This window comes from Harpia harpyja, chromosome 7 (genome assembly GCF_026419915.1).
Source record: "Harpia harpyja isolate bHarHar1 chromosome 7, bHarHar1 primary haplotype, whole genome shotgun sequence".
In the NCBI taxonomy this organism is placed as follows: Eukaryota; Metazoa; Chordata; class Aves; order Accipitriformes; family Accipitridae; genus Harpia; species Harpia harpyja.
The window spans coordinates 13,624,319-13,652,312 of NC_068946.1; the positions used below are offsets into that span (position 1 = coordinate 13,624,319).

The 27,994-nt window shown below is 44.5% G+C and overlaps 1 protein-coding gene across 3 annotated transcripts; it reads left to right on the plus strand.

Moving 5' to 3' along the window:
- The first annotated feature begins 8 nt into the window (after window positions 1–8).
- On the plus strand, window positions 9–27,324 carry MCM3AP (minichromosome maintenance complex component 3 associated protein). Of its 3 annotated transcripts, none has more exons than XM_052791812.1 (28): window positions 9–856; window positions 949–1,172; window positions 1,853–1,931; window positions 3,809–3,956; window positions 5,032–5,228; window positions 6,192–6,331; window positions 7,384–7,581; window positions 7,800–8,068; window positions 8,741–8,903; window positions 9,483–9,643; window positions 10,863–11,107; window positions 11,808–11,998; window positions 12,967–13,067; window positions 14,039–14,170; window positions 14,760–14,873; window positions 15,388–15,540; window positions 16,964–17,161; window positions 17,474–17,542; window positions 18,221–18,355; window positions 18,800–18,953; window positions 19,405–19,663; window positions 20,032–20,129; window positions 21,485–21,875; window positions 22,031–22,288; window positions 23,053–23,182; window positions 24,195–24,401; window positions 25,069–25,219; window positions 25,717–27,324. In XM_052791812.1, exons 1-28 carry the CDS (start codon window positions 37–39, stop codon window positions 25,873–25,875), a joined length of 5,544 nt encoding a protein of 1,847 aa, XP_052647772.1. In that variant the 5' UTR covers window positions 9–36; the 3' UTR covers window positions 25,876–27,324. The 3 variants fall into 3 exon arrangements, with proteins under 3 accessions (XP_052647772.1, XP_052647773.1, XP_052647774.1); XM_052791813.1 differs by having other exon boundaries at window positions 11,811–11,998; XM_052791814.1 differs by lacking the exon at window positions 24,195–24,401.
- Window positions 27,325–27,994: the final 670 nt, after the last annotated feature.

Consider the following 27,994-nt stretch of genomic DNA (forward strand, 5'->3'; position numbering starts at 1 on the left):
GACCCCGTCCCCGCCCGCCGAGGAGAGGCGGCGGCCATGAACAGCGGGGGCCCCTTCCGCGGGCCGCCCGCCTTCCCGCCGCCGCTGCGCTTCGGGCAGGCCGCCGTCTTCGGGCAGGGTGGCGGAGCCGGCCTCCCCTTCGCTCCCGCCGCCTTCGGGCCGCCCTACGGGCTAGGCCAGGCGCCGGCCTTCGCGGCGGCGGGCAGCAGCGGGGCCCCGGCGGGTAACGCGGGGTTCAGCTTCAAGCCGCCCACCAACCTGGGCAGCTTCCCGGGCTCGGGCGACGCCCCGGCCGGTGGCGGCGGCGGCGGCAGCGGGGCCTTCGCGGCGCCCGAGTTCCGCTTCAAGGCGCCCGAGAGCGCCGCCGCCGCCTTCAAGCCGCTGGCGGGCGCCGAGGCGGAGAAAGGCCCGGCGGCTCCCGCAGCCTTCACCTTCTCGCCGCCCTTCGGCTTCGCCCCCGAGGCGGGCCCGGAGGCGGCGGCGGTGGGAGGGTCGGGCCCCTTCTCTTTTTCGCGTCCTGCTGCCGCCCTGGGCCGGCCGGAGGAGAAGGGCCCGCGGCCGCTCTTCGAGGAGTCGGGGGAGCCGGCACCCAAGGGCCTGAAGCGGAAGGAGGAGCGGGAGCGCTCCCCGCGGCGGGCGGCGGCGGCGGCGGGCGGGCGGGTGGCGGCGGCGCCGCCGGAGAAGCGGGCGGTGCTGCTGAGCCGCCCCCGCGGCGGCGCGCTCTTCGGCCGCACGCTGCAGGAGGTGCTGCGCAGCCAGGGCCGCGGGCACCGCGACCGCGGAGATGCCGCCGAGGCCGAGCGGGGAGCCGCCGAGGAGACGCCGCCGGCCGAGGCCCGGGAGACCCCCCGGGAAGGTAGGTTGGGACAGCCCGAGCGGTCCCCGGGACATCCCCGCCGGCCGGGTGTCACCCCGCTTTCTGAGGTGGCTGCCTCCCTCTCTTCGTAGATGTCACTGCCGCGACCCCTGCCCGCCGGGCTCGGGGCAGCGAGAGCACGGAGGGGCCGGGGGGCCTGTCGCCCGGCGAGCTGACGGCCATCCAGTGCAAGAACGTCCCCGATTACCTCAACGACAGGACGGTCCTGGAGAAGCACTTCGGCCAGTTCGTAAAAGTCCGACGGATCATGACCAGGCGCAATAAAAAAATGGCTGTTCTCCACTTTTTTGATCATGTGAGTGTCGGAAGCGGTCGGCACCAGAGCAGGCTTAAGTCTGAGTGCCTGGGGTGGGTCCAGCTCTGGTGAGAACTGCACCCCTGTTTGGTAATGCCGTATGTTTTTCACCCGGGGAAAAGCTTTGTATCGTGAGCACCGTGTTACAGCCGGGGATAGAAGTGTGCTGAGCTGCACCTAAAACGTGGTAGCTGCCAGAGCTCTGCCTGGCTTTAGCTGTCCTGTTAGCATCCAGCTCAAACACCAAACGGGTCTTCCCCGTTCGTTGCCTCACATTGCCCAAACCTGAATTACATTGCTGCGTTCTTGCTCAGGCTCAGCAGCACCAAGAGCGAGGTGAGCTTGTGCTGTCTTTGTGGGGTGACCTGCTCGCTGGAATTACTGCTATTATGTCAGCACTGAGGTGTGTTGAGGAGCCAGTTCAGAGACTGTTTCTGTTTTGTGCTTAAAAACACAGCTTTGGTCTCTAGTGCTCTAAGCTTGCTGTAGCTCTTAGAAAAACAGCAATTTTTGTGGAAACCCATACTGCTGGTTGCACGTAGGTCTTCAGTGAGAGGTTAAAATGCAGTAGCCAGAATTTTACAGGATTTGGTAAAGGGTTTCTCTGGTAAAAAGGGCACTAGGTGTTTCAATGTTGCGATGCTAATAGGTTTGTGTACTCTGCTTTTGTTTTCTTTCAGGCCTCTGCAGCTCTTGCCAGAAAAAAAGCAAAAGAGTTGCACAAAGACATAGTAACATTTTGGCAAAAGAAGAAAACAAGTAAGTCTGTGTTTTCAGATGTGATTATTGGGTGATACATAAATGGGGTGGCGTCTGCTCTGTTCTTGTTTCCTGAGTGCTGACATTGATACAAAGATGATCTCCACAGTAGGAATGTTACAGTTGTAGGATGGTTCTCTCTGGCTGTTGATAGACTGTTTGGTGTGCAAAGCTTCTGGGAGCATTGAAGGTCGTTCTTTACAGAAACATAAAAATAGTTGTTCTGCATTTTATGTGACATCCCAGCTAGCTCTGTCTGTGGCAAAGGCTAATGGTGAATGTGCAGGGGAGGGGAGAAAGAACAGGATAAAGCATGTAATTGCTTCCAGAATAGTTTCTCAGCCTTTAACAGCCTATGGCTTGGGAACCCTGGCTGCCAGAAAGGGTGTCTTAGCTCTTGGAGAATTTTTCTCTTGTGAAGTTACGCAGTTGCTTTTGTAAGCTGGGTAAACTTACAGCATCCACAGTACTGTCCTCTGGTATTGAGGAAGTTTTAAGTGAGTGACTGTGAATCATAGTTGGAAATTGCACTGTTTCTTTCTTAAGTTCCTGTTGTCTAAAATATTTTGCTTGGTCTGAGCCAAAACGCTGTTTCAGTCATACAAAAGAGCTGAAGACACTTGAAATGACAGTGTAGTTTTACAAGAGAATTTAGAAACCATTTGTGCAGCCACACAAGAGGAATATGGTGATGTTAACTTTGTGCTCCTATCTAGAAGTAGGATGTTCTTTGGGGCTGTAAGAAAACCCAGTTTCAAATGCCTCGCTGCCTGCTTCAGAGCGTGGGCTGGGATGTGGGCTTCCAGCTTTCAGAAAAGTGTCCTGAGAACTGAGTTAATGAGTATGCTGGAGCGAGCGTCTGTGTTGCCAAGGTTGCTGTTCTGTGTATCAACAATTATGCACTGCTTGAACCAAAAAGAGAGCAACCTACAGAGAACTGAGCTTAGAAATGGGAAACCTGGATTCCAGACCCTGCTTGGGATTAGGACAAGAGGAGATGTGAACATTGGCTGTTCATCCCCTAGGCAAATACTTGAATTGCCAAGTGCTTCCCTTTCTTTAGCTTTACAAGTGCTGCATGTGTACCTCTGAGATCCCAGCCTGGGGATACACTTCAGCTGTCAGCAAATGAATGGTTCACCACAGCTTTGACCAGCCACAGACTTGCCTTCCAGAAAATGAACAGCTGCAGAGTTGTCTTCCTGAGAATTAACATCTTGAAGCAGCAGCTATAGGGGTGCCTGTTCACCTTTGTCATTCTATTGTGGTGTTAAGTCTATAGAAACGTGAATGGCAGCATTCTAAAATAACTAATCTGAGAGAATTTAAGAAATCCAACTGGTTGAAAATTTGTTCCTGGGAGAAGAAATTCTCCCTTCCTGCAAGGTGTAGATGTAACTTGAGAAGGCATGCCAACCTCAGTCTAAGCTTGGGTATGTGAAATAAATAATTAAAATGCTTCAGCAGGAGCACTGGGAGTTGTGGTTTACATAGGTGAAATGGATTTCATGTCCTGTGGAGAGTTATGACTTGTGGATTATATCCCAAACCTGAGAGAACTTAAATTTGGATGATCAGACTTCATTTACTGATAATCTGCTGACCAATTATTGTTATTGCTAAGTGACATTTTATTGAAAAATACTCTTTATAGAACAGTGAAGCTGACTAGCAGTTGGTAGACTTACTTGGTACAGCTTGTAGTGCAAGTTGTTCCGGAAGTTTTGCATACATGTATAAAACTGTGACTCTTAGTTTTATTTTCTGATAGTATTTTTTTAAACAAACTGCTCACCACTACCTCCATGGGGAAAAAAAAGAGTTGTTGCTTAAACTATTTGGCAAGTACCTGGCTTCATGTTTATATGTCATTTCAGGTCCAGCAAAAAGAGAATTTTCATCCAAGGAGAAGAAAGTAGGTGAAGACGAAGGAAGGCAAAGCAGTGAGGAGCAAAACTATCAGCATTCCCCTCTTCGAAAACCTTTAATAAGATCCTCTGCCAGCAGTGTCATGCCTGGTAAAAGGTACGTCTGCTCCTCTGGGAATCCATCTGGCAGGAAACAGGGTGCATGGGGAAAAATGATGATCACTGTGTGCCAAATACCCATGTTCTTATTGGGGAGTGTGCTTCCCCCATCTCTTCTGGTTTGTCTGAATTACAAGCTCACAGATCCCACACTTTGTCAGAAAGATACTTCTAACTGCTTATTAAGGCCTTTCACTTTGGTCTGCATGTTTCTTCTGAATATTTTGTTCATGACAGCATGAGTAACATCATCTGCAATTGTGAGGCATAAGGGAATTGAAAGAAACAGTGCAGAGCCAAACTAGGACCAAGCGGTAATGACACTGTTCTGTGATCATGATTAAATGAGCTTCTGAAGTGAGTAGTTTCATTTGTAGGCAATTACAGTTCTGTAGAATGAGAATCCCCGTTTCAGAATAGCTGGCAAGTTTGGATCATCGTCTTGTCTCACTTCAAGAGAATGATCTTCGTACAGGAGTCCTGTTTCATGTCAGTTGCTGAAGTGGCAAGGTTGTCATCTTTCTGTGGTACCTTAATGGTGTGTCTAGTTTGACAAAAGTAATTTGGTATGCATAGTCATATAATTATAAAATTAGTAATATGTTGTGAAGGAATGAGTGTTCCTTGATTTAAAAAGTATATCTGTATCTGGGCCCTGTAAAATCTTTTAATAATCTCTCTTGCTGTAGAAAGCATTTGTTTTTTTCACACCAAACAGCAGGCTAGTTTCTGGCTTAAAATACAAACTGCTGTGCCATAGTGGTGATGCAAAAATGCTGCAACAGCCATCTGGTTCTGTCCACTCAGATTCAGTAATACCACTTCTGTTGTTCAAAGGTTGAGACTTGCACCCCAATCAAGAACGCTTGGCAGTGTTGTCAAGGCACTGCTGAGGATTTAACTAGATTAACTCCCAGTGCTAGTGTTGGCTCATAACTACCTTAGTATGTCAATACATACTTCATTTATTTGATACATTGCTTTCTGAACAGAGATGTTGATGTCCTAAAAAACAGTGAACTGATTAAGGCTGAGGCATGCATTATTATTGATGAAAAATCTTTTATTTTTAGTTCTCCGGCAAAGAAGCCTGGTCTTCGAAAGGCACTGCTGTTTGAAGCAGATCTGTTTGATTCTAGTTCTGAAGGGCAGAGCTCAGAGGCTTTGGGAGCTTCATTGTCGTCTCTTGGTAACCTGGTAGGATTAGTGGCTGAAACATCTGAAGAAAGATACCGTCTTTTGGACCAAAGGGACAAAATCATGCGACAAGGTAATTACACAAGTTAATGAGTGTAACGTCTGCTTCTCTGGAAAGAACGAAGTGTTTGGTGTCTGTTGCAAAGCTGTTGTGACATTGTGGAAATGGCTTTAAAGGGAGAGTTTAACATGGAGCAGTCTGTAAAATACTCTTGTATTGTACATACATACATTAATTTCCTGTAGAACACGCAAAAATCTTTTTTACTTGTTGCACGTGCATATTTCTTGTGGAAAGCAAATAGCAGACTGTTCATCTTCTGTGAAGGAGGCCATGTAGGGAGATTTGCATCCCTGCAGGCTCTTTGAAGAAAGCTATGCAAAGCCTAACTGTGTTTCTCTAAATTCAAACTACTACACAGCTGGTAATTATTTCAAGAAATGGCCTGTTTCACAGTACTGAGTTGTAAACCCTTTCATCCTGTTCTTGCCATTTCAAACCTGACACTACTTTTAATTTAAGATCTTATTTTTGATATTGACAAACAGATTTATTGGCCACTTGACGTGGAATTGGGAAATTGCTGGTCCTTAGTTAAGACACAAAACAGGATAGGCTGTTAGGATACAAAACATTTGGTATCTTTTAGAGGCTTCAATCTTTTCAGCAAAACTCTTGATATCCAGGTGGAATGGTAGGAGAAACTTCCCCAAAGGAGCGGTGCGATACTGGGACAGGCTCCAGAGTGGGTGAACCCCATCCTTGTGCATTTCTGACCATGCCAACGTGTGGGTACAGCCTTGCTCTGAGTAGAGATAGGATGGGAACCTCTAGAGACCTTTTCCCACCAGCTTTTTTTGTGAACTGTTGCCCTAGCAATGTACTTCTTGACATCCATCCATTGACCAACGTACGGACACCAGCTGAGGCATCTGGCATACTTAGGGCTGTGTTGGCACATCAGGGTAATAGCTTGTCATGAAAACAAAAACGAGAGATGCTTAGTGTTTGTTCAATTTTATTTATTTTTTTTAGCTCGAATAAAAAGGACTGATCTTGGCAAAGCAAAAACTGTTGTTGGCACTTGCCCAGACATGTGTCCTGAAAAGGAGCGCTACATGAGGGAGACGAGAAACCAGCTCAGTATCTTTGAATTACTTCTAGGATCTGACAAGGTATGAGCCCTCTGTATGCATGGGTTTGTTATTCCCAGGACATCTGTTGCTTGCTGTTTATATAAACCTGCCAGTGTTGTTTAGTAGATTACAGGGTTAATTCTGGTGGAAACATTCTGGAGGTCACTTCTTTAATGTCTTTCAGTTGTTTTTTCACTCGAAGTCATGTCTTCTGTCTTCTACAGACAGGCTTTCAGAACAATGGTTCTAAAACTATAGGGCAGCAGTATACATTGTCTTGAAGGTTATGAGTTTGAGACTGTCGTGGTTTAACCCCAGCCAGCAACTAAACACCACGCAGCCGCTCACTCACTTCCCCCCCACCCAGTGGGATGGGGGAGAAAATCGGGAAAAGAAGCAAAACCCGTGGGTTGAGATAAGAACGGTTTAATAGAACAGAAAAGAAGAAACTAATAATGATAATGATAACACTAATAAAATGACAACAGCAATAATGAAAGGATTGGAATGTACAAATGATACGCAGTGCAATTGCTCACCACCCGCCGACCGACACCCAGCCAGTCCCCCGAGCGGCGAATCCCTGCCCCCCACTTCCCCGTTTCTGTACTGGATGGGACGTCACATGGTATGGAATACACCGTTGGCCAGTTTGGGTCAGGTGCCCTGGCTGTGTCCTGTGCCAACTTCTTGTGCCCCTCCAGCTTTCTCACTGGCTGGGCATGAGAAGCTGAAAAATCCTTGACATTAGTCTAAACACTACTGAGCAACAACTGAAAACATCAGTGTTATCAACATTCTTCGCTCTGAACTCAAAACATAGCACTGTACCAGCTACTAGGAAGACAGTTAACTCTATCCCAGCTGAAACCAGGACAGAGACTAAGTCAACACTTAAGATCCTGTCGTAAAAGAAAATAAAATATATTTGTTCTTGTAGCAGAATGGACGTGGGCTGTTAGTGTGAACAGTGCAGAAACTCCTTTAATAGGAGTTATGAAAGTAAAGGCATGGATGGGATGAAATCCTCTATTCTCCTGAAAAGTTGAACATAGTCCTTGGACTTTAGTTCTTTTCTCCACATCTTGCAGGTAGATCATGCAGCAGCAATCAAGGAATATAGCAGGTCTTCAGCAGATCAGGAGGAACCTTTGCCCCATGAATTGAGACCCTCTGAGGTGTTGAGCATGACCATGGACTATTTAGTGACAAACATTATGGATCAAGGAGAAGGAAACTGTCGAGAATGGTATGACTTTGTCTGGAACAGAACTCGTGGAATAAGGAAGGTAAGTACTGGTGGATGGAGATGTTTGATGATAGTAAGCAAAAGATCACATAATGCTGTAAAAAGTGAAGCAAAAAGCAATAGTGATTCAAACATTTTGAATTGCAAAGCGACTCAAAGCACAGTTGAAATGAGTTTTCCAAAGGTAGTGCCAGATGACTATGCTCTTCAACTGTAGTTTAAAAATACATGCAATGCTTTCTTTATCATTCTGGTTAGGATATAACCCAGCAACATCTCTGCAACCCGCTGATGGTGTCTCTGATTGAGAAGTGCACTCGCTTTCACATCCATTGTGCTCACCACTTGTGTGAAGAGCCCATGTCCTCCTTTGATGCCAAAATCAACAACGAGAACATGACTAAATGCCTGCAAAGCTTGAAGGAGATGTATCAGGACCTGGCTAACAAGGGGATTTACTGCAAGAGTGAAGCAGAGTTTAGAGGTTATAATGTCTTGCTGAATCTCAACAAGGGTGATATCCTCAGGTGGGAGCAACAGATATCACTTGTTTTCTCTCTTTGCCTCTGGGAAGAATCAAGATTAGGATTAAGTCCAGACAAATTGTAATGAAAATGGAGAGCTTAGTTGCAAAAATTTTTTTGCCAAAGAAAGTATACTGGAGTGATATTTTATTTGAATTTTTCAACAGGTCATTTTAAAGTAAGTGTATCTTTTAAGAAAAGTGGTGGGGGGGAAGCTTTGTTTTATCTCCTTGAATAACTCAGTAGAGTTTCTGCAGGTAGTAAAAAAACCAACCGAACAAACAGAAGTTAAGTCTTCACTATTCTCAGTCAAGGAAAATTTTTTTTCTCTTCCCAGGGTGGTATCCAAGCTTGATTGCTTTATCTGCAGTAGAACCAAGGAAAAAATGTTTTCTGGGCAGAGTCATACTTTGCTTTTCTGGTCAATCTCTTAACTGCCTTCCTCCCTAGATGTTGGAGTGATGTGCCTAAATAATATGATTATGCAAGCATCATTAGAAGATTAATGATCAGTAAATAATGCTGCTGATTTAATTCACAGCCATTTGTTTTGGACAGGAGTTGCATGTCTTGGTTAAAGCTTCTAATTTTAATTCTGTTTTGTTAAAAGGTTGGTATTAAATTGTGATGTTAATATTGAAGCAAAAGGTTTGTCTCTGTCTTTTGTCTCCACAGAGAAGTACAGCAGTTTCATCCAGAGGTTAGAAACTCTCCTGAAGTTAGATTTGCAGTTCAAGCTTTTGCTGCATTAAACAGCAACAACTTTGTGAGATTTTTCAAGTTAGTGCAAGCAGCTTCCTACCTGAATGCCTGTCTCTTACATTGTTATTTCAACCAGGTGAGAAAGGCAGATGGATATTTTTTAAAGTGTTAATCAGTAAAACAGTCTGGGACTTCTGGGAGGAAATCTTCTTAGCAGAAAACTTGGTATATATTTAGCCTTAAAAATAATCTTATTCTTGCTTCTTCAGACCGGTTAAGAACTTATCAAGAGTTTTCTGCTGTGATATAGAAGGCAAATCCTAAAATGGTCTTCTCAGCATTTTTTTCCCATAACTGTGTAAAAATACATACCGTTTCCCATGAAAATAATTGGAAAGCAGAGAAGCAGGCCTGAGACTTTTGCAGAGGAAATATCAACCTGCACTTTTAGAAGCCCTTGCAAGCTTTCTTCTGCATGAGAGTTGCAAAGGGATATGGTCAAAATGAGCAGCACTGGAGAGGAGCAGAAACTAGAAAGCAAGTGCAGAGAATTTAAAAAGAAAAAGTTAGATCTGAATAGTTTTTTGTGTGGATATTTGATGACAGAGTACTGATTTCTTTTAAATGCGACTTTCATATTTATAGTACACTTTATAGTACATTTTTGGGTCTTTAACTTAGTAGTTACGTGGCTTTTTCTTTTGTCTTCCCCCAGATTCGTAAAGATGCTCTCAAATCTCTCAATATTGCCTACACTGTGAGCACCCAAAGATGTACAGTGTTTCCCTTGGATCACCTGGTCCGCATGCTACTGTTCAAAGATTGTGATGAAGCAACCGATTTTATAAGTTATTATGGCCTGAGTGTATCTGATGGGTAAGTGTAAGGAAAAGGGCATCTGCACCTTAAGATGCCTAGTGGGCTTAGATTGATGTTAGGCAAAGCATTAATGTGGATGGGCTGCTCCTGCAGTTTGCAACCAGGAAAAGAAAAGAACAGGTGAAGGATAGGGGCTGGGCTTTGTAAGCAAAGCACTAGGATAGTGATGAGTGCAAATTTTAATAATCTGTTCTATTTTTATTGCTGTAATCGTGAGAAGGTCTTTAATTTTGCACCTTTCCCTCAAGAAATGGGGTTTGTATCCCTGTAACTACTGTGACTTCCCATAATAGCTTTTTTTGCACTTGTGCATCTTTTTTTACTTGGTTTGATAAGGTGACAAGGGATTTCAAAGATAAATTCCTTCAGGCTTCTAGAAGGTGGTAAAAACCGAGAGAAACGTTTTCCCCCAAAGGAGAGACTACATATTGAGCGTGGTTTCCATTGGACTCCAGGTACTTCGTCCCTAGAAAGAGATGTTGTGGATAACCCAGTAGGAGGAAAAAAAAAGTTTTAGGTTCTTATCTTGCAGTTGAATTATAGTAAATTGCAGCTCTGTAGGAAATGAGGATACAGTTCTGTTTCTCAGGAAACTGGCATTACGGTGATGCATGTAGGGTAGGATGAAACTGAACAGTGCAAACCAGTTTTTAGAGGATGTTGGAGGCCAGTGGTTTGCAGATAAGAGTGTCTGCCATGGAAATGTGTACATTGTAAGGTGTGCTCATACAGACTTGCAATCTCAAGAGACTGGAGAAGGCAAAAAACTTGAGCGTGCCAGTTAGTGCTCTATTGCCTGTTAACATTCTGTTTTGAAATAATAGGTTAGCCAGAGTACAGTTGCCAAGATTGGAAGAAGATTGCAGCTTGTAAAATGACTTCTATAGATAGCCCTGGCATCTATCGCGTGGGATGCAGTCTAGGTAAAGTGTGCACGGATAATATACACAGTGGATAAAGGTTAAAAGAAAGGGACTGAATAGTCCACAAGTGCCAGAAATGTTAGTGCAGCTTGTACTCTGTCCTGGGAGGATAGCTGTGAGGACAGTGCTCTCTGCCTTCACTGCTCTGGTTCCAGACAAAGATCAAGTTCCAGGCTACAGGGAGCAATCCTGAGTGTCCATTGCCTGTCTTGCTTTGCCCTGCTAAGCTGTCCAGTTGAAAACCCATAGGCTACTGGAGCTTTGAGGATGTATTGCCTTTTATTTTGCCCCAGTGCTTACGTGGAGCTGAATCGCTCAGCTTTCTTGGAGCCAGACGGGTTACCCAAACCACGTAAATCGATGTTTGTCAGCCAGAAGCTAACTGTCTCGGTTGGGGAAGTTGTAAATGGTGGGCCGTTGCCCTCAGTGCCTCACCACATCCCTGTGTCCAGCTTCAATGGACAGAACAAGTATATCGGCGGAAGCACCCCTGTGGATCAAGCTAGTAGTAGCCAAAAACTCAGCGTAGAAGCAACAGGTAAGAGCAAACATGCATTTTAGATACTGCTGAGGAACATACTGCTGCGTCAGCTCTGTGAGTAGTTTTCTTTCACAAAGCAGAAACTGGTTTTGGCTCATGGGTTGAAATTGCATGGAAATTGGGATGTAGTGGATGTTTTGATTTAAATGTACTTATGTAGCTGTAAAAGCTAAGCAGCAGCCTGATTAATAAAAGGAAATGCACTAACAGAAATGAGTGCAATTTTGCCAACACAGGTGAAATAACTTCAGAAAGCCGCCTTCCCTTTTCAGTTTGCAGATTTTGTATTGCAACTCTTTGTTCCCACTGTGTGTATAGTTGTGGTGTTTTTCAAGTTAGCTGAACATATGCTTTTTTGTCCTTCTTGAAAGTACAGATATTTTGCATTTATTCAAGAGGTGTGTGTAGGTGCTAGGTGTACTTGACATAAAACAGTCATTTTATTGGGGATGTATGTACTTGGTATTGGAGGTAATGTGCAATGAAATTTTTGAATGTTTTGTATAAAATATTCATAAATACAAATTAGTTTCTATGATACAATTATATTTTAACTTTAAGGAAGCAAGCTTGTTACGGGCTTGTTTTATGACCTGATGAGATTTATCAGACAAGCCAGCTTTTGAAGATATGAATAGTTTTGGTTCTATTTGTGACTGACCTGGTTTTCTTAATTTTTCTCTTCCTCGCTGCCAAGAAGGAAGAGTAGAAAGCAAGGGCGTGGATTTAGATGCCGCAGCAGTAAGAGTCCAGCCTCCAGCTCATCTTCTGCCCTCACTGTTACCTCGTCAGCTTGTGCCAGTGCTGCCTCCTGGGCAGGCAATCTGCCAACCTGCTGGACAACCTGAGCCTCTCTCTTCAAAGCCTCAGCCTGTCTACACAGACACAGTAAGGAAACTTAAACCCATTATGAAGTATTTGGGAAAGATCTGTGAAATATAATAAAAGGTAACAGAGTTCTTGGGTTGTTTCAGTTTTCCAGAATCTGTGTGTGTTATACAGAGTCAAAAGGAGACACTCACTGCTTCAGTGCTTTGGATACGTTGAGAAGTTGTTTCCTTGGACCATTCTGAAAAGAGAAAGTCTTGAGTGACTTCAGATGCAAGCTTGAAATGTCAATGCTTGTTCCAACTCCTTCGTAGGATGAACAGTCCTGTCTCTTTAGCATTTATTTGAGAAACCTCTAAGGAGAAAGTGATAGTAGAAAGTTATTATCTTTGACTTAGTAGATAAACTTTGCTTTAGTGAATAATGTTGAGCTGTTTCTTAATGGCACGTATTTCAAATGAGACATGACAAAGTTTTTTCTTGTGGTCATATGACTGTTCGTGTTGGGTCTTAAATGTGTACCCTAGGTATCTGTGCTGTTCCCCTTTTTCTCCTTCCCACATGTGTTTAGATACATACTAATGCTGAGCCCATCTAGGAGTGTCTCATTGCTTTGTAAAGTACAGCTGCCACATTCTACCTAAATGTGGCTACGTTTCAGTGAAGATGAGATCTGGTCATTTGGAATTAAATCAGCTAGAATGAGGGAAGCTCTCAAGTAAGAAAATAGGAATCGTTCTCAAAATTCACTTTTCTTAGCTATTATTTCCTAACTTGACTTGCCCATATTTAATACAGAAAGCTGCTTTTGTTTCTGGGCTGTTAATAACCTTTTAGGTAATCAAACACAACAGCCTGGAAATTTTAGGCTAAGTTAGCTTAGCTTGTAAGTAGAAAATACAGATGATGTTGCCAATTACAGTCAGTTAAACAAGGCTGAAAAGCTTCAGTCCTAATACACATGTGCACCCAGGCCGTCCTGAGCAGGACTGCATCTTGCTTCAGCTGCTTCCTGTGCTGTGTTGTAGGACATCACCGAAGTGGTGGACGGGCTTGTGCACGATGTCCTCAAAGGAGAGTGCAGAGAAGTCAGCAGAGCAGGAATGGCTTACGTGACTGCTGCCATCTGGTAAAGAGCGTTTATTGCTGGTACTCCTGGGGTCTGTCACCAAAGCTGCACTTTGCCATAGCAGCACTGTGTGTGAAGATCATAAAACTAAGCAAGGCAAGGTCTGTAGTGGAGGTGGTCTTACTGATACAGGGGGGAAAAGCAGACCTTTCTTCAAATGTCTGCCACCTCTCTGTTACATACCAGCTAGCCTAATGGAAGGCTAACTGCAAACCTCTGTAAACCTTGCCTTGCATGACACTCACACCACTGCCACGAGAAACGCGTGTTGCGGAAGGGAAGGTGCCTGAAGGGGGACAAGAGGAGTAAGTCCAGATCTGGCTGTTTCTCTGCTTGAAATAATGCTTCCTCTCCAAGGCAATTGGTGGAGTCATAGATGTGGGTTTGTGACCAAAACAGTGTATTAGTGCACCAATGTTTTGGTTATTGCTGAACAGCACAGGGTCAAGGCCTTCCTTGTTTCCCACTCTGCATCCCGTGAGTAGGCTGGGGGTGTGCCGGAGGCTCAGAGGGGACACAGCTGAGACAGCTGACCTAGGCTGACCAAAGTCCATACCATGTGATGTCATGGTCAGCAATCAATACTGCATTAGAGGAAGAAGAAGGTGGGGGTTTCTGGCTTCCAGGGTGGTCATTGATTGGAAGCTGTCTGGGCATTGGTCTGCCTGTGGGAGGTGGTGGCTGACTGCCTCTGCTTTGCTTGGTGGTGGTATGGGTGTGTTTGTGGGTTTTTTTTTCCCTTCACCTATTACAGTGTCTTTATCTCCATCCACGAGTTCTCTTGCTTTTGTTCTTCCTATTTTCTTCTCTGTCCCAATGAAGGGAGGGGAGTGAGCCAGTAGCAGTGTGGGTGCTTGGCTGGTGGCTGGAGTCAGCACAGCAGAGTAAGGGTATGCTTGAGAAAAGCACAGACATGGGGCTTTGAATGAAAACTTTCTGGCTTTGAAAAGAGAACTGCTGTTTCTGCACAGCACCTCGGAAGCCACCATGGAGGAACTTGTGACTGAAGTGATGGGGGAGATCCTCAGACAAGTGGCTGGAAGTGTGCTTAGTGCAGAACGGGAGCGTGTCAAAGAGGAAAGGCGCAGAGTGGAGGAAGAGAGGTGAGTTGCTGCTTTTGCTGTGGGGCAGGGTGGGCTGTATGTACGCTTGGGCAACGTAACAACAGCTGGTGCCACCCTGAGTCCTTGCACGTGTGCTTAGGCCCTGTGTCTTTCTGCCACACCGACAGCATTCGGTTTGTCTCACCTTGAACTGCTCTGGGATCGTGCAGGCAGGCTTTCCCTTCTGCGTTCCTTCCTGCTTCCCTTCACAGAGCCACTGTGAAAATGGTGGGTGGGAATTTTGGGAACTTTATTCACCCAGATCTTCCAGAGAAGGAGATGTATCCTGGCCCTGCTGTATGCAGGAACTTTTCCTTCCAAGTGAGCTACTTGTCTGTAGCTTACTGGAGTAAGAATAAAATAACCCCATTGTTATTTGTATTTTTGAGGGAAACCTGGCTCCATGCAAAACTGTTTAGCAAGAGAAACCAGCTAGCGGGAACTCAAGTTTAGGCGAATTAACTGTCTGACACTGTGTGTAGTGCTTGTGTAACTAAGTGGCAGGTTTGCCAGTGTAAATCTTTTCACTTGTGTAAATCTTGCCACTCTTGTCTTGCCACTTGTGTAAATCTTTTCGCTGTCCTTCCAGGCAAAAGCAGGAAAGAGAACAGTTAATAAAGCAGCTGAGCCAGTTGGTGGGTATGGAGTTAATGGAAGAAGTAATGAAGGAGAGCATTCAAGAAGCTTCAGCCAATGAGTTAAAGTACGTACAACATACTATATGCTATACTTTGCTGTAGGATGTTTTCCTAAGGGTAAGAATTTCTTAGGGAGTGGTGGGCTTCTTGCTTGGGCCTCTCTGAGTTCATCTTCAATAAGCTACTTCAAAGAGAGGGTAAGTGTATTTGATCGTACAGCGGGCTGCCAGTTTGCGATTGCACTGTGTCAGGCAGTAGCGGTCCTCCAGCATGGAGGGAATAGAGGCACTGTCTAGGACAAGGCTACCCTGTGTGCTTATTTTAATTCTGACTCCCTTATGGCTCAGCTGTTGGCTCTCTTGTACACCCTTCTTTGGAAGCCCATGATCAGTGTAAAACTTGAATGAATTCTAATTGATTACAGGCCTTATTTAGAAGGGCCATAGAGTAGAAGTGTGGAAAATCCCTCCCCTTTGCTAAATGTGATGGTCTTCCCTGTTTGCACCTCAGCCAATTGTATTGGCATTTGCTGCAGTCTCCACCTCAATGGAGGTCTTGGTTTGTTTCATTTTGAACTAGATGTGCCTTAGAAAGAGACCAGCAAGCCCGTATTGCCCGGTGTTCAGAAGAAGTCTGTGGTCATGTCATGGACTTCTTTCTGGAGGATGAGATTTTCCAGATTGCTAAGGAAACCCTTCAGGAGCTCCAGTGTTTCTGCAAGTACTTGCAACGGTGAGTTGCCACCCTGTGACACAACTGCTTTTCTTGGGAGTGTTGGCACAGAGTGGTTAATAGAGATTGAACTACAGCTGTCTGGTTGCGTTCTTGCTGTCGTCTTGTCTCCTCTATAAGGGTAGGCTTACAGTCTTACTACCAGCCTCTTAATAAGTTACCCAGCTATGTGTGGGGAGGGGAGCACACCTCATCAGAGTCAGGTAATGAGCTTGGTAGGAGATTTCAGCTTCATTCTGTCTAGAAACTTGTAATAATTTCTCCTTGTATTCTTTCTGTTGGATACGTGTTTTTCTGGATGTATGCTAAGTGTTCAGTGGCTGTTGTGGTGCTCCAAGGCAGAGATTCATTTCTCCCTGTGCTGTGCTGCCCCAGTGCGGACAGGTTGAGGTGCGTTTCAGGTGGCATTTCTCACTGCTAAAGAGGAAGCAGCAGGGTAGTCACTTTACTGTGGAGCACCTTCCCTTGCAGAGTTCTTTCTGTCCTAAAACTGAGTTCACATGTCTCTTCAGGGGGTGTGTAAATCGCCTTCAGTGTGATAGGGAAGATTAAGGAGTAGTCTAAAGATACATGGAACAAATGTACATGCAGCAGTCAAGAAAACTGGATGATGCAGGAATGTTTATTTGGTTTTTTTTTTATAGCCCTGAAAATACCTGAGGAAACACAATGAAAGATTTCAATTCATATATTTTTGTGTTACAAAACTGTGTGGTACATGTTTTGAATTATTTGGTCATAGAAAAATAAGACTAGCATCTAATGACAAAGGCTTTATTAAATGTTCTCTCCTTGTTGGTGAATTTGCCTTTTAAAATGTTGCTTAAAAACAGAACAAGAAAAAAAAGAGGCATACCTTTCTTATTGCAATAGACGTTGCAAAAGTATTTTCAGCAAGTGCTTGAGGTATCAGAGAAGCTTTATAATGGATCATTGTAAAACACTCTATGTGCTAGGAATAAACATGCTGATAACAGGGAAGGAAAACTATGCTTGAACTTCTGCCTGGGGAGCACAGTTAGGACAGCTGAGATGGAATAGCGGCAATCCTGCTTCCCTCCTGTGATCTCTCTGGCCACTGAGAGCAAGTGCAGCTTGCCAAGCAGAAAGCTGCTTCCTTTTGTCTGCATTGGTTTTTTTGAATGGGGCACAAGGCTGCCCCTTTTGGACACTGCATGTGTACAGCTGGCAGGTCTCGTCCTGTGCACGTTCTGTTCGAGCCCTGACTTTGCAGTTGTGTGCAGAAATAAAGCCTGAGCCTGCTGTACCACCCATGCACACCACCTCACGCTCACCCCTAGGCAGACTGTGACTTGTGGGGTTTTTGAGAGCCCAGTCTAGTCTGAAGAGCAAAGATGAAAAACCCTGTTTGGTCTGCAGAAGAGTTTATTAATGTGACCTATTTATCTATTCTCTTCCAAAGGTGGAGGGAGGCAGTGGCAGCTCGAACAAAGTTGAAACGTCAAATGAGGGCGTTTCCAGCTGCTCCCTGTTGCGCAGATCCAAAAAATAAACTGAAAGCGCTGTCACCCAGTGCTGAGTGGCCTATAGCCATGGAGAATTTATGCAAGAGAATTGTAAACCTGGGGAATGGAGGAAAGCTGGGGATCTCTTGCATGAGGTAAGGATACTTATGGTGACAGCAGTCTGCAATCTCTTTTATTTTTGGAAGGTAAGTTTACAAAGTAGCCCTCTTTGAACCTTCATTGTGAATGTTAATGGTTTTGCAAAACTGTTTGTTCCCAAATTCCCCCAAAAGACCCTTTCTGCACAAATGTCATGGCAAAGACTGCAAACCTAAAGAAACCTTTCTATTAATGGCAACTTTCTAAAGTGTCTGCAGTACTTCTCAGGTCTTAGTGAGTGTTTCTTAAATTTTGTTGAAGTACCTCTTCTATAGCAAAAATTACAACCAAGAATCTTTTGTTTCCAGATTGAATTGGCTGAGGAACAAGACAGTGCATGAAATTAAAGTTCAGCACTTCTACCAGCAATTGTTAAGGTATATTGGCGTTTGATCCTCGCTTTCTTTCTCAGCAAATCGTAACAAATGCCAGATATCTCAAAAATGTCAGTAAGGAATGGCAAATCATACTCGAGTGTCCATTTGTAGCCTTGCTTCTGGGAGTATTTTCCAGATAAGGGAAACTGGAGGATAAATTCATCAAAGTGTTAAGCCATCTGATCCTATTGCTGTGGGTGTAACTTTAAGGATCTGATGGATATTATGGGGTTTTTTTGTGTCTGGGATGGGGCATAGTGGGAGAGGAGTAAATGAGCTGTTACTGGCCTCGCTTGTAGCATGAAGGGATTGATCTAGATGTTTAAAGTGCAGCAGGAGGTCTGCCTTTTCATGGCTCATCATGTGCTCTAGTGGCCTTTGTGTTTATTGGAGCAGGGCATTGAAGCAGTGTGGAAGTGAAGCAATACACCTATGGTCCCACAATCCCCAACAGAAGGTTCATGTAACTGATCTAGCAGCTGCAGTTCTTGAAGGCAGCTGGTCTGTGATGAAATAGATGGGCAACAGATCTAAAGAATTAGCTCTAGTTTTGGACTATTTGAACTGGACAGTAGCTACTTATGGTAATTAGTAACTTGTTCAAAGCAAGAAAAACGTTCCCCAGGTGGGAATAAGCACTAGGGGGGGTCTTTTCACCAGCTTCTGTCTCTCTTTAAGTGATTTAGCTTGGACTCCCCTGGATCTTGTCTCATTAATCACTGAACATATTCCAGTTCAACAAGAACAGGTTTTTTGGAAGGTGCTGTTGGTTTTGCCAAATGATGATGAATATGCAGAGGACGATCCCAACAGGTAAGTAAAAGAGTTGATTGCTGGGTCCCTTTCTCAAACAGGGCAGTGAAATAGAAGAGTAGTAGTATACATTCCTTGATGTTTCGTTTTGTTTTTTTTTTTTTCCTCCCCGTACCATGTCAAATTTCCAGTTTGTTTTTTTTTTTCTCCAGAGCACTCTAAGGAATATAGCTGTAGTTTATTGCAGTGGTCTGTGTCTTCTCCTGACATTGTTCATTGAACTTCTTTTGCTCATGCTGAAAACAGAAAACTTTGAGATATGTAGCCGTGTGGATAATTTCAGGACATTTAATAGCTATTTAGCAAAATCCAGGCAATATGAAGGTTGAGGTTATGATAGATTGAGGTGTCTTAAAGGTGTTGGTGCTAAAACCCTAAAATGCCTCCCACCCCCCCACCCCCCGCCCTTAATAAAAACCCCCAAAACCCACTCTTGTTTGCTAGGGTACTGGTGGATTGGTTGAAAGCCAAATTTACGGGAGGCAAAACCTGGAAGAAAACTGCTTTGCATACAGAAGGCAGAATTCAAACACTGACTTTATTTAATTCTCCTGGCATGCAAGGGAGCAGAAGCATTAAAGTCAGTGTGTGTATAAAGGTAGGTGAGAACAATTTCATGATACCTAACAGGCAATAAAAGCAGGGGGTGCTCTTTTCCAGTGGATGTTGTGTGGAGGCTTTTCACACTGTGTCCTGTCAGATGGAGGGAGATGATCCTGGGAGGGATGGGGTTGTTGAAAAGGTCTGAAAAATGATGGAATTTTTCCTTGTTTCCAGTCAACTGAGTAAATACCTGCCTAAATACAGTGCTATAGAGCCCAAATCATCTCGATTCCTGATGCCAAGTGAGGTGCTGAAGTGCAGTTTTGTGCTTACCTGCATCTATTGGACACATGCATTTTTGTCTGTCTTATAACTCGTCTTAGGATTTGTAGAGCTCCTGGTAACAAATGTCAAAGCTGAATGCTAATGATAGTAAACTGCAGATTTCAGTATGAAAATAGCTTCGTTTAGCTACGTTACTGTTGTCATCTTTGTTACTTGTATAGGTGGCACATGGCGCGCTGTCTGACTCTGAGCTTGATACAGCTGAGATGCAAAAAGACTTGCTTGGAACCAGCGGTCTCGTTCTTCTCCTGCCCCCTCGAGTTAGGAGTGAAGATGTTGCAGAAGATGATGTTTATTGGCTTTCAGCTTTGCTGCAGTTGAAACAGTTGCTTCAGGTCAAACCTTTCCACCCGATAGTTCCCCTGGTAGTTCTAGTACCTGGTCAGGAAGAGGAGGCCACAGAGAAAGAAGTAGAAGAAGGTACATAATTATTTCTGTGCCTTGAAAAAACACTGTGAATGTTTAGGGCTGCCCCGAGTAGTACTGTTGCGGCTAGTGCAGTCTCTCAAATACAGCATCTAGTAAAGGGAGAGACTGTGAAGTACAATACTTCTCAAAGCTTTGTTAGAAATCCAGAGGCCTTAAGAACTGATCAATATGGAAAGAAATAAACTTTATTTTGGCTTCCAGTTTTCCTTTGCACACAGTATTTGATCCTGAGAGTCTGCAGGCAAGGATGGAGAAGTGATGCTGTGGATGTATGCAGAGTGTGAGACTAGCTAGGCCAGAGTAAGGAGATATGCATTTGTTCTTTCTCTGTGTATATGGCAGGTTTTCTTATTTTTAAGGTTTGATGCTGCAGGACTTGATTTCAGCCCAGCTTATTTCAGACTACATCATTGTTGAGCTCCCAGGTTCTATCAATGACTTACAAGGCACCAGAAGGGTAAGAACAGTAACTCGCATGAAGAGATATTTGACTGGTTTATCATTAACCTCTCAACTACTAATGCCTTATAAAGAATTATGTTCTTAGTAGCTTAAATTGCAGCTGAGTCTTGCGTAATGGGATATTTTTTCTGTTGAAGTTTCTGTAACATAATTTTTGTTCAAAAAGCTCTTACCCTTTTTTTTTCTCCACACACTTGAATTTGCTGGGGTTGGGTACTCACTTGTTAATAGTGATTCCAACATCAGCCAGAACTATTCTGCAATGAAATATTTCTGCTACTTTTCCATTGTTTGTGACTGTTCTATTTTAACTGACTAGAGATCAGTAGCATTTGCTACATAAAAGGTAGTTTCTTCTGTGTAAATATTAAACTTCACCGAGTCCAAAATATGTGGATTATGTAAATCCATTCTTGTCTGTCCCACCTGCATTGACTAGCAGAGCTACCGTTGCTGTCTAACAGGTGGGTGCTGGTGGTAGGTAAGCCTTTGTACCCTTAAGCTCCCAGTCCTAAAATGCAAAGGACCCTTTGTAGCTCTTCTGGCCGCTGTGAGATCACCCAGTATTATCCCATTTTGGTGGATGGGACTGAGGGATGGCTCTATACTCTTATGTACGTGAAGGAGAGGATTGTACGGATCTCTCCCAGGCAGCCTCCAGACACCAGCTTCTCCCCTTGTCCTTCAGTTTGCTGGGTGCTTGGCAATAGTGGCCTGGAAATAATCAAAAACCCATGATGGAAAATGACACTTAAAAGTCTAAAATAGGGTTTTGTGTGAGAGTCATAGCAGGGTGGGTTGGAGAGGTGGGAGAGGGTAATGGCCAAGCTGTCTCAGACTAAAAGCAGCTCCAGCCCTGTGTTCCCTTCTCACAGTGTCTGAAGAAGGTGCCCAAGAAAGAAGGTGAGAACAAGGCAAGCCCAGAGTGATGCTTCCCCACAAACCCTCAGAGTTTGTATCTCTTTGCAGTCTAAGGACTCCCAGGATCAGACATGGCTTTTCTGGATATAGTCACCCTGGGCTAATTTCTGTGAATCTGTCCAATTTCTCCCAGATATGTTTTCAGCATCCCCAGTGTCCTGCAGCAGGGAATTCCACTGCATGACTGCACCTGGTGTGAACAGCCTCTTTCTGTCTGTTCCTGAGCCTGCTGCAAATGAATTAAGTTTGTGACCACCTAGCTGGAGAATTACTGTTGCAAATACCAGGATGATGATAGTTGACTTGTTTGTATTTTGCTGCGTAGTATCTTTAATACAGTTACAGCAAACTTAGGGTTGCAGGATTGAATCCTTTATGTCCTGATCACTGCAGAGCTGTTTCCAACCACCCATGTTTTGTGTGTCATAGATCTCTGCGGCTGTGGGCTGGCTGGTTTCCCAATGCCCTGACTCCCTTGAGCTCTGCAGTCAGACCCTTCGGGAGTACATTGAGGATGGGATTGATGGTGAATTTGGCAAGCGCTTCTACCATGACTGGAAGGAGAGGCGTTTAGCTGGCCTGCCATCTCAGGAGCCTGGGGTCATCATAGAGCTGTACAACAGCGTGCTGCAGTTTCTTTCGGATGTGGCATCCTCAGAGCACCTTTGTGACTTGTCTTGGCCTGTTACTGAGTTTTCAGAGCCTGGGGGTAACAAGCTGTTGCCCCACCTGCAGTGGAACATGCCTGATCACTTGGCCTGGCTCAAGAAGGCTGTGCTGTCCTTCCAGATCCCGTACCTAGATCTGCCTCCATTGGGTGGTATGTACTTCATGCTGCAGTATCCTCTTGGCAGCATGTTCTTCTCTCAGGTGTGCCTGTGCCACGTTGAACCAGCAGCCTGTAAGATGGGTAGTTTAGCTTTGTCACAAATCCTTGCAATTTACTTTTATTGGTTTGTTTGTTTTTTTCCATAGCTCCTTGGCGTCCTGTTTGCTGCATGATTTTTCAGTATGTGTCTCAGATTGCTAGTTCCTCCCATGCTCAACCACTGATCCAGTCTCAAGTGGAGAATCTGCTGAGCAAAACTTACCAGAAGTGGAAAAACAGAACATCTGGGAACTCTGATGAAGAGGGACCTTCTGTTGATGAGATCCCTTGGGATGATATCTTGGCAGTCTGCATTGATCATAAACTGAGAGACTGGAAACCACCCAAACTGCCTATTGCTCCAGGTATCACATGTCCTTCTACAATATGGATACTTCTTGCATAACTGTGTTTAATAAATTGACAGTGGTGCCTTTGTGCGTGGCAGCGAGTGGTATGTAGCAGGGAGGGAGCTATGGTCTTGATCTCCTCCCATAGAATGACACTGTGCTTACTGCATATCTTTCTGCTCCTTGGAGTGTGTATTTAGTGTTGATTATGACTTGACTTGAGCTTGTGATTAAAAATTTTTGTCTCTGTGTGGAGGAATATGGTCAGAGTCTTTCAGCCCTCCTGTCCCAGTAGGAGAGGGTTTACATTTAACCAAAGGCCAAGAATTGGTACCTCAGAAGTCATGTAAGCTCAGGTCAGCTGAGATGGCAGGCTGCCGCTGTTAATGAGCACTTCCATGGATTAATGAAGTTTGTCTTGGATTCTGTTTGCGTTCAAGTGTGTGGGTTGTTCTTGGTCCCCTGTTTGCCTTAACTATGGGGAGCCTCTTTCAATGAAATGACTATTTAACCCACTGAACACTGAACTTGGATGCACACTTGGATGCATCTTCTAAAATTAAGATAAAGCAGCATTTTACAGTCTTTCCCAGTAATCTGGTATCTGTTGAACAGTAAATCAGTTCAAGAAGGCTCCTTCTTACATGCAGATTACAGCTTAAAGCTACTTGAAAGTCAACACACAATTTTTCTTCAAATTGGCTTTTCAATACTGAGCTTTTCTTTTGAAGGGGGAAATCTGTTCTAATATTAAATGTTGGGTTTGGTTTTATTCACAGAAGCAGTAAGTGAAGATGGTCAGATTCGTGTGTACTTCTTCAAGGAGCATTTAAAGAACTTCACTGTCCCTTTTTCGTGGGAACAAGCCAGACTGCGCACACAGGAGGAAATCCGGCAAGGCCACGAGAGGTGAGGCAGCTGCTGGCACTGCCTGTGGGAGTAGCATTCAGCTGTCCATTGTGCCATCAGAGTTGCTCGGTGAACTCCAAGGAGGTTGCTTGCGGCCTTTACGATGAACATATAGTGCAGTCACAATGCCAAAAACCAGTATATGGCATCTTCCCAGAATGTGTTTGTGTACATCTCCTTGAGATGATGTACAAGGGCGTGCTGAAACAGGGTAGTAAGTAGATTTTATTTCTGCAGGGTTACTAAGGTCTCAAGGAAATGGATTGCTTGGGGAGTGCTCGAAGTTTATGAGTGGAGAAATTAAATTCTGCCAAAGAAGACACTGCTGAGGCTTTGGAATTAGACTTGTACTCTAGGTACACAACACATGGAGGAAAAACAAGTGTGAGATTGGGGAAGAGTGTAGGAATAAATCATGAGCATGCCCTTTCTTTAATAGTGCTCCCTCCCTTACATTCACCTGCAGTTGCAGCCTGGACCTGACAGATTAATTACATGTTAGATGATTTGCAGATTTATTCTTTGGTAATTACATGTTAATTTTGCAGCGTTCTGAGTTCAAAAGGAGGCTTTGTCCACAACCGGTGGGAAGACATCAGGAAAGTCCCACTGCTAAGAGAAAATGCTAGAGGTTGAGGGGGGAGGGTGCTTTAGAGCTGTGTAGCATTAAAGTATTTGAGATCTCAAGAGTCTAGCTCACTTCCCTAGCCTTGTTTGGCGTGAAGCCAGTCTCTCCTCCCTCTTGGAAGCTTAGCTGCTGCGCTGTGTAGCAGGAGATTTTGGGTAGATACCTTTCTTTGGGGTAAATCCCAGCCCCCTGTCAGATTAGTTCCTCTCAAATCCCATGCGCAGGTGGTGGTATGTTGGACCCTGGTACAAGGGAATTATGTCTCCAAATGATCAATTCTTACTCCCTGCTATTTCCAAACTTCAAGCCAGTAGGGAAAAATCAACATGCTCATACCAATTTCTGTGCTTTTGTTTGTTTTTGGTTTTTTCCCTCCCCCTTCAGGTCAAGGGTAAAATCTCCCAACTCTTTTAAGAAACCCTATAGTGTCTCCATGATGCCAGGTCAATATGATTCTAGCGTGGGCAAGCCGTTAGGTCAAGAGGAGAGCATTCCCAGTGCAGATGAATTCACAGACACGGTCTCTGCCCAGGAGCTTCTCCCAGAGCGTCTATTGGCACAGTTGCGACTGGAAAAAATAGAAAGTAGGCGGTAAGTTCCCAGAGCAGCATTCTTTCCTTGCAGCTCCAGCCCAGGGTTGTACACAATTTCTAACCTGTATGTAAAGGGAAGTTGAAGTCCAACAGTGCTAGGAAACAGCCTAGACTACCTCCATTTTCATCTAATTTCATCAAATACATCAGTGTAGTGCAGTTCCCTGCTAGCTCCTACCTGCATCACAGGAACAGTCCAGGGTGGTAGAAATACTTGGAGCTTTGAGGAACGGTTGGAAACTATCTGTGGTCCATCAAGCCACCAAAACTAAAGCAGTACAGTGTGTACAGTAGTCTGTGTGTCCTGCAGGATCGCAGATGTCTATAAAGTCCCCTTTGGGATGTCTGGTGCCTGTAGCAATGCAGATCACAAAGCTGAAGAACCAAAGCTTTTGAGGTTGGCCCTTGTTGGCCCAAGGGTTTCTTGTCTCTTCTGCCTTCCCTATCAGTTGGGTGTCTTCAGTTTGTGTGGCTCCTTTCTGTACCACAACCTTCTATGATGGATTTTTGTTGTAGCAGTGGGGTATGTCAGACCGTGTTGGAAATGACTGAACATCAGACCCTTCTTGCAGACACTTCTGAACCCAAAACTTTTTGTTAATCCACTGGTTACAAGAACAAAACAAGGCTGCAATCTGACTGGTGCTCTTGATCTTTCTGTCCAGGTTTGAAGAACAGTTGCACCAATGTCTAGCTGAGGACATTGAGCCTCTTGGTGATTTTGTAGGTCTTCCTCTCTACCTCCCCCAGTCTCTGGTCTCCACCCCAACTGTCACCTGTCCTTTGATGAAGAGTCCCATGTCATCTGCTCAAGAGGTATGAAAGGGTGGTTACTGAGAATTAGCTATAGCTCTGAGGAGTGCAGTTACCAAACCTGCTGTAGTTACAAAACCTTTAGTGGGAATTACCTTGGCATGCAGTGTTGGGTAGACTTGGGAAATAAAGAATTGAAAAACTACACCTTGGAAATAACTTCTTCCCAGGGAGGGGAATGCTTTCTGCAGATCTGGAATAAGAGTTCTTCACAGGTGTTAATGCTTTCTGCTGCTGGCCGTCATAACAGTATCTATCCCTTGTGGTGCTGCACTTTAACTTAGGGAATCAGTGTTGTGGGTCAGCTTCCCCCAGTTAAAGGAAGGCTGGGGCCAGAAATAGAAGAACATGCTATTTTTGCCTTACCTCCTCAGGGGTGAGGTGGTGCTGACCTCCCTGGTTGTTCTCAAAAGTGGGGGAACAGCCAGTGAGCTGAGAAGTTGCTTCTTGGTACTGGGTGATGCTTCTTTCTCAGTCTCATCTCTTTTCCTTCTGCCCAGGCTGGGAGTCAAGAGGGATGCAAGCTTTTGGTGGAGGAGCTAAGCCCCACGCTGTCAGACAGACTGAAGCACTTGCAACAGCTCCTCAGAGCGAACAAGGAGGGTGAAGTTGCCTCCGAGCTCCACCTATCTGCTCTGGTGGACATGGTGGATATTTGAGCAGAGCCGAGATACGTGTGCAGACCAAGAGACTTGGTAAAGAAATCCAGGTCTGGGTGATTGAACAGATAAGCTCCTGGGGCATGTTACAGAAAATTCAGGTGTCCTCCCGGGAGAAGAACACAGAGCAGATGTGGGGCCTGGGCCCTTCTTGCATGGCTGCCTTGCATAGAGTCGGCATGTCGTGGCTCAGTGTGTCCCTTTGGCTTACTGCTGAGCTTTGGCTGGTCTGGGACTCCCTCCTTTTTTGCTTCACATGCACGGAGATGAGTCAAATGCTTTTCTTGGAAGGCCTTAAATTGGCACTTAGTGGTGATTTTTCTTCCTACCAGCTTTCATCCTGGGTAAACATAACTTCACCAGGAGAAAGCTATAAGGTAGCAGGGGCCCCATGGAACATCAGAACAATTGCTCTCCATAGATGCAGTCCCTGAGATGATGTCCCAGCCCTGTGCTTGCTGGCTTCATGCAGAAGCTACCTTGCAGCAGCACTGTGATTTGAAGTTGCTGTTTTGTTGCCCAGGAATGTCAATACTGTCCTTCTCAAGTCAGTGCAACACTTGGCTGTATTTTGTACTTAATGGTGCTCAACGCAAATGCAGAAGGATTTTTGTGCTGCTGGGCCCAACTTTTATTGTATTGAAAATTTACAGCATTAAAACCAGATGAGTTGCTTATTCTACAGATTAATTGTCATGCTGGAAAGCAGGACACTTTCTTTAGTGAACAGTTATGGAGAAACAATTTTCATTTTTTGGAAGAGCAGATTATCTGCGTTCTCTGGTATTTAAAAAGCTGTGGCTTTGGAAGTTGAAGACCTTTTGTTTTTAGTTTAATTTTGATTTCCAGTAAATAGTATGAAGATGTACTTCATGTCTGCAGTAGTCCTTGTACAAGTAATCTTTCTTTAAATTACAATATCAGCTGATTTTTCTCAGCCAGAAACCTCTACCTGATAAAATACAAATTACTGCGGCTTTGGCAGTAAACACTGATTATCTTGCCTGCCAGAGACCAGTTGTCTGACTTGCTTCTAATTTCATTTGAAATTCTCAGTAGTGCAAAACTCTCAGCTGCCTTCCAAAAAAGTAATTTTATAGTTGTTTTTTTTTTTTGTAATAGCATTTGTATTATTTCTCTTAAACCTAGAATAGCAATAGTAGCTTTAATATTAAGGTGAAATAAGAAATTTAAACTGAAGAAGTTATGCTTTGGGGCTGTTCATACTACAGATACTTTTGTTGGGCTTAGTTGTGTTAACTTTCACTGGTCGCATACAAAGTGAGGCCTGTGTGTGATGCTCTCTGCCATGCTTTACCCCAGTGCTGCCATGGATGTTCTCAGTTTACCTGGAATTCAGCTGTAAAAACCCAAAAGTGTTTTGGGATGTGGTTCATGCCATCTGATGTAAATGTGTTTTGTACTTAATAAATTTTTAGTGGCTTGAAATGTGCTGTTGCCTCCTTGCTGTGCCAAAGCTCCTGGTACAGGGTGTTCTCAAAGTGTGCTGCTTTGTTTAATCCGTGGGTTGTCCTGACAAGGGAGGGTGTCCTGGTTTTGGCTGGGATAAAGTTAATTTTCGTTCTAGCAGCTGGTATAGTGTTATGGTTTGAATTCAGTATGAGAAGAATGTTGATAACATACTGACATTTTCAGTTGTTGCTAAGTAGTGTTTAGACTAAGTCAAGGATTTTTCAGCTTCTCATGCCCAGCCAGCAAGAAGGCTGGAGGGGCACAAGAAGTTGGGAGGGGACACAGCCAGGGCAGCTGACCCAAAGTGGCCAATGAGTATTCCATACCATGTGACATCATGCCCAGTATATAAACTGGGGGCAGTTGGCCTGGGGGGATCACTGCTTGGGAACTAACTGGGCATCAGTCAGCAAGTGGTGAGCAATTATGTTGTGCATCACTTGTTTTGTATATTCCAATTTTTATTATTATTGTCATACTATTATTATTTTCTTCCTTTCTGTCCTATTAAACTGTTTTTCTCTCAACCCACGAGTTTTACTTTTTTCCCCAATTCTCTCCCCCATCCCTCTGGGTGGGGGGGAAGTGGGTGAGCTGCTGCATGGTGCTTAGTTGCTGGCTGGGGTTAAAGCATGACAGTCCTTTT

Bases quoted from the DNA above. Each gene is read 5' to 3' on its own strand.
- MCM3AP (XM_052791812.1), top strand. From the start codon at position 37: ATGAACAGCGGGGGCCCCTTCCGCGGGCCGCCCGCCTTCCCGCCGCCG. The intron at 8,069-8,740 runs GTGGGAGCAACA...TTGTCTCCACAG, and splicing joins AACAAGGGTGATATCCTCAG to AGAAGTACAGCAGTTTCATC. The intron at 24,402-25,068 runs GTAAGTTCCCAG...CTTTCTGTCCAG, and splicing joins GAAAAAATAGAAAGTAGGCG to GTTTGAAGAACAGTTGCACC.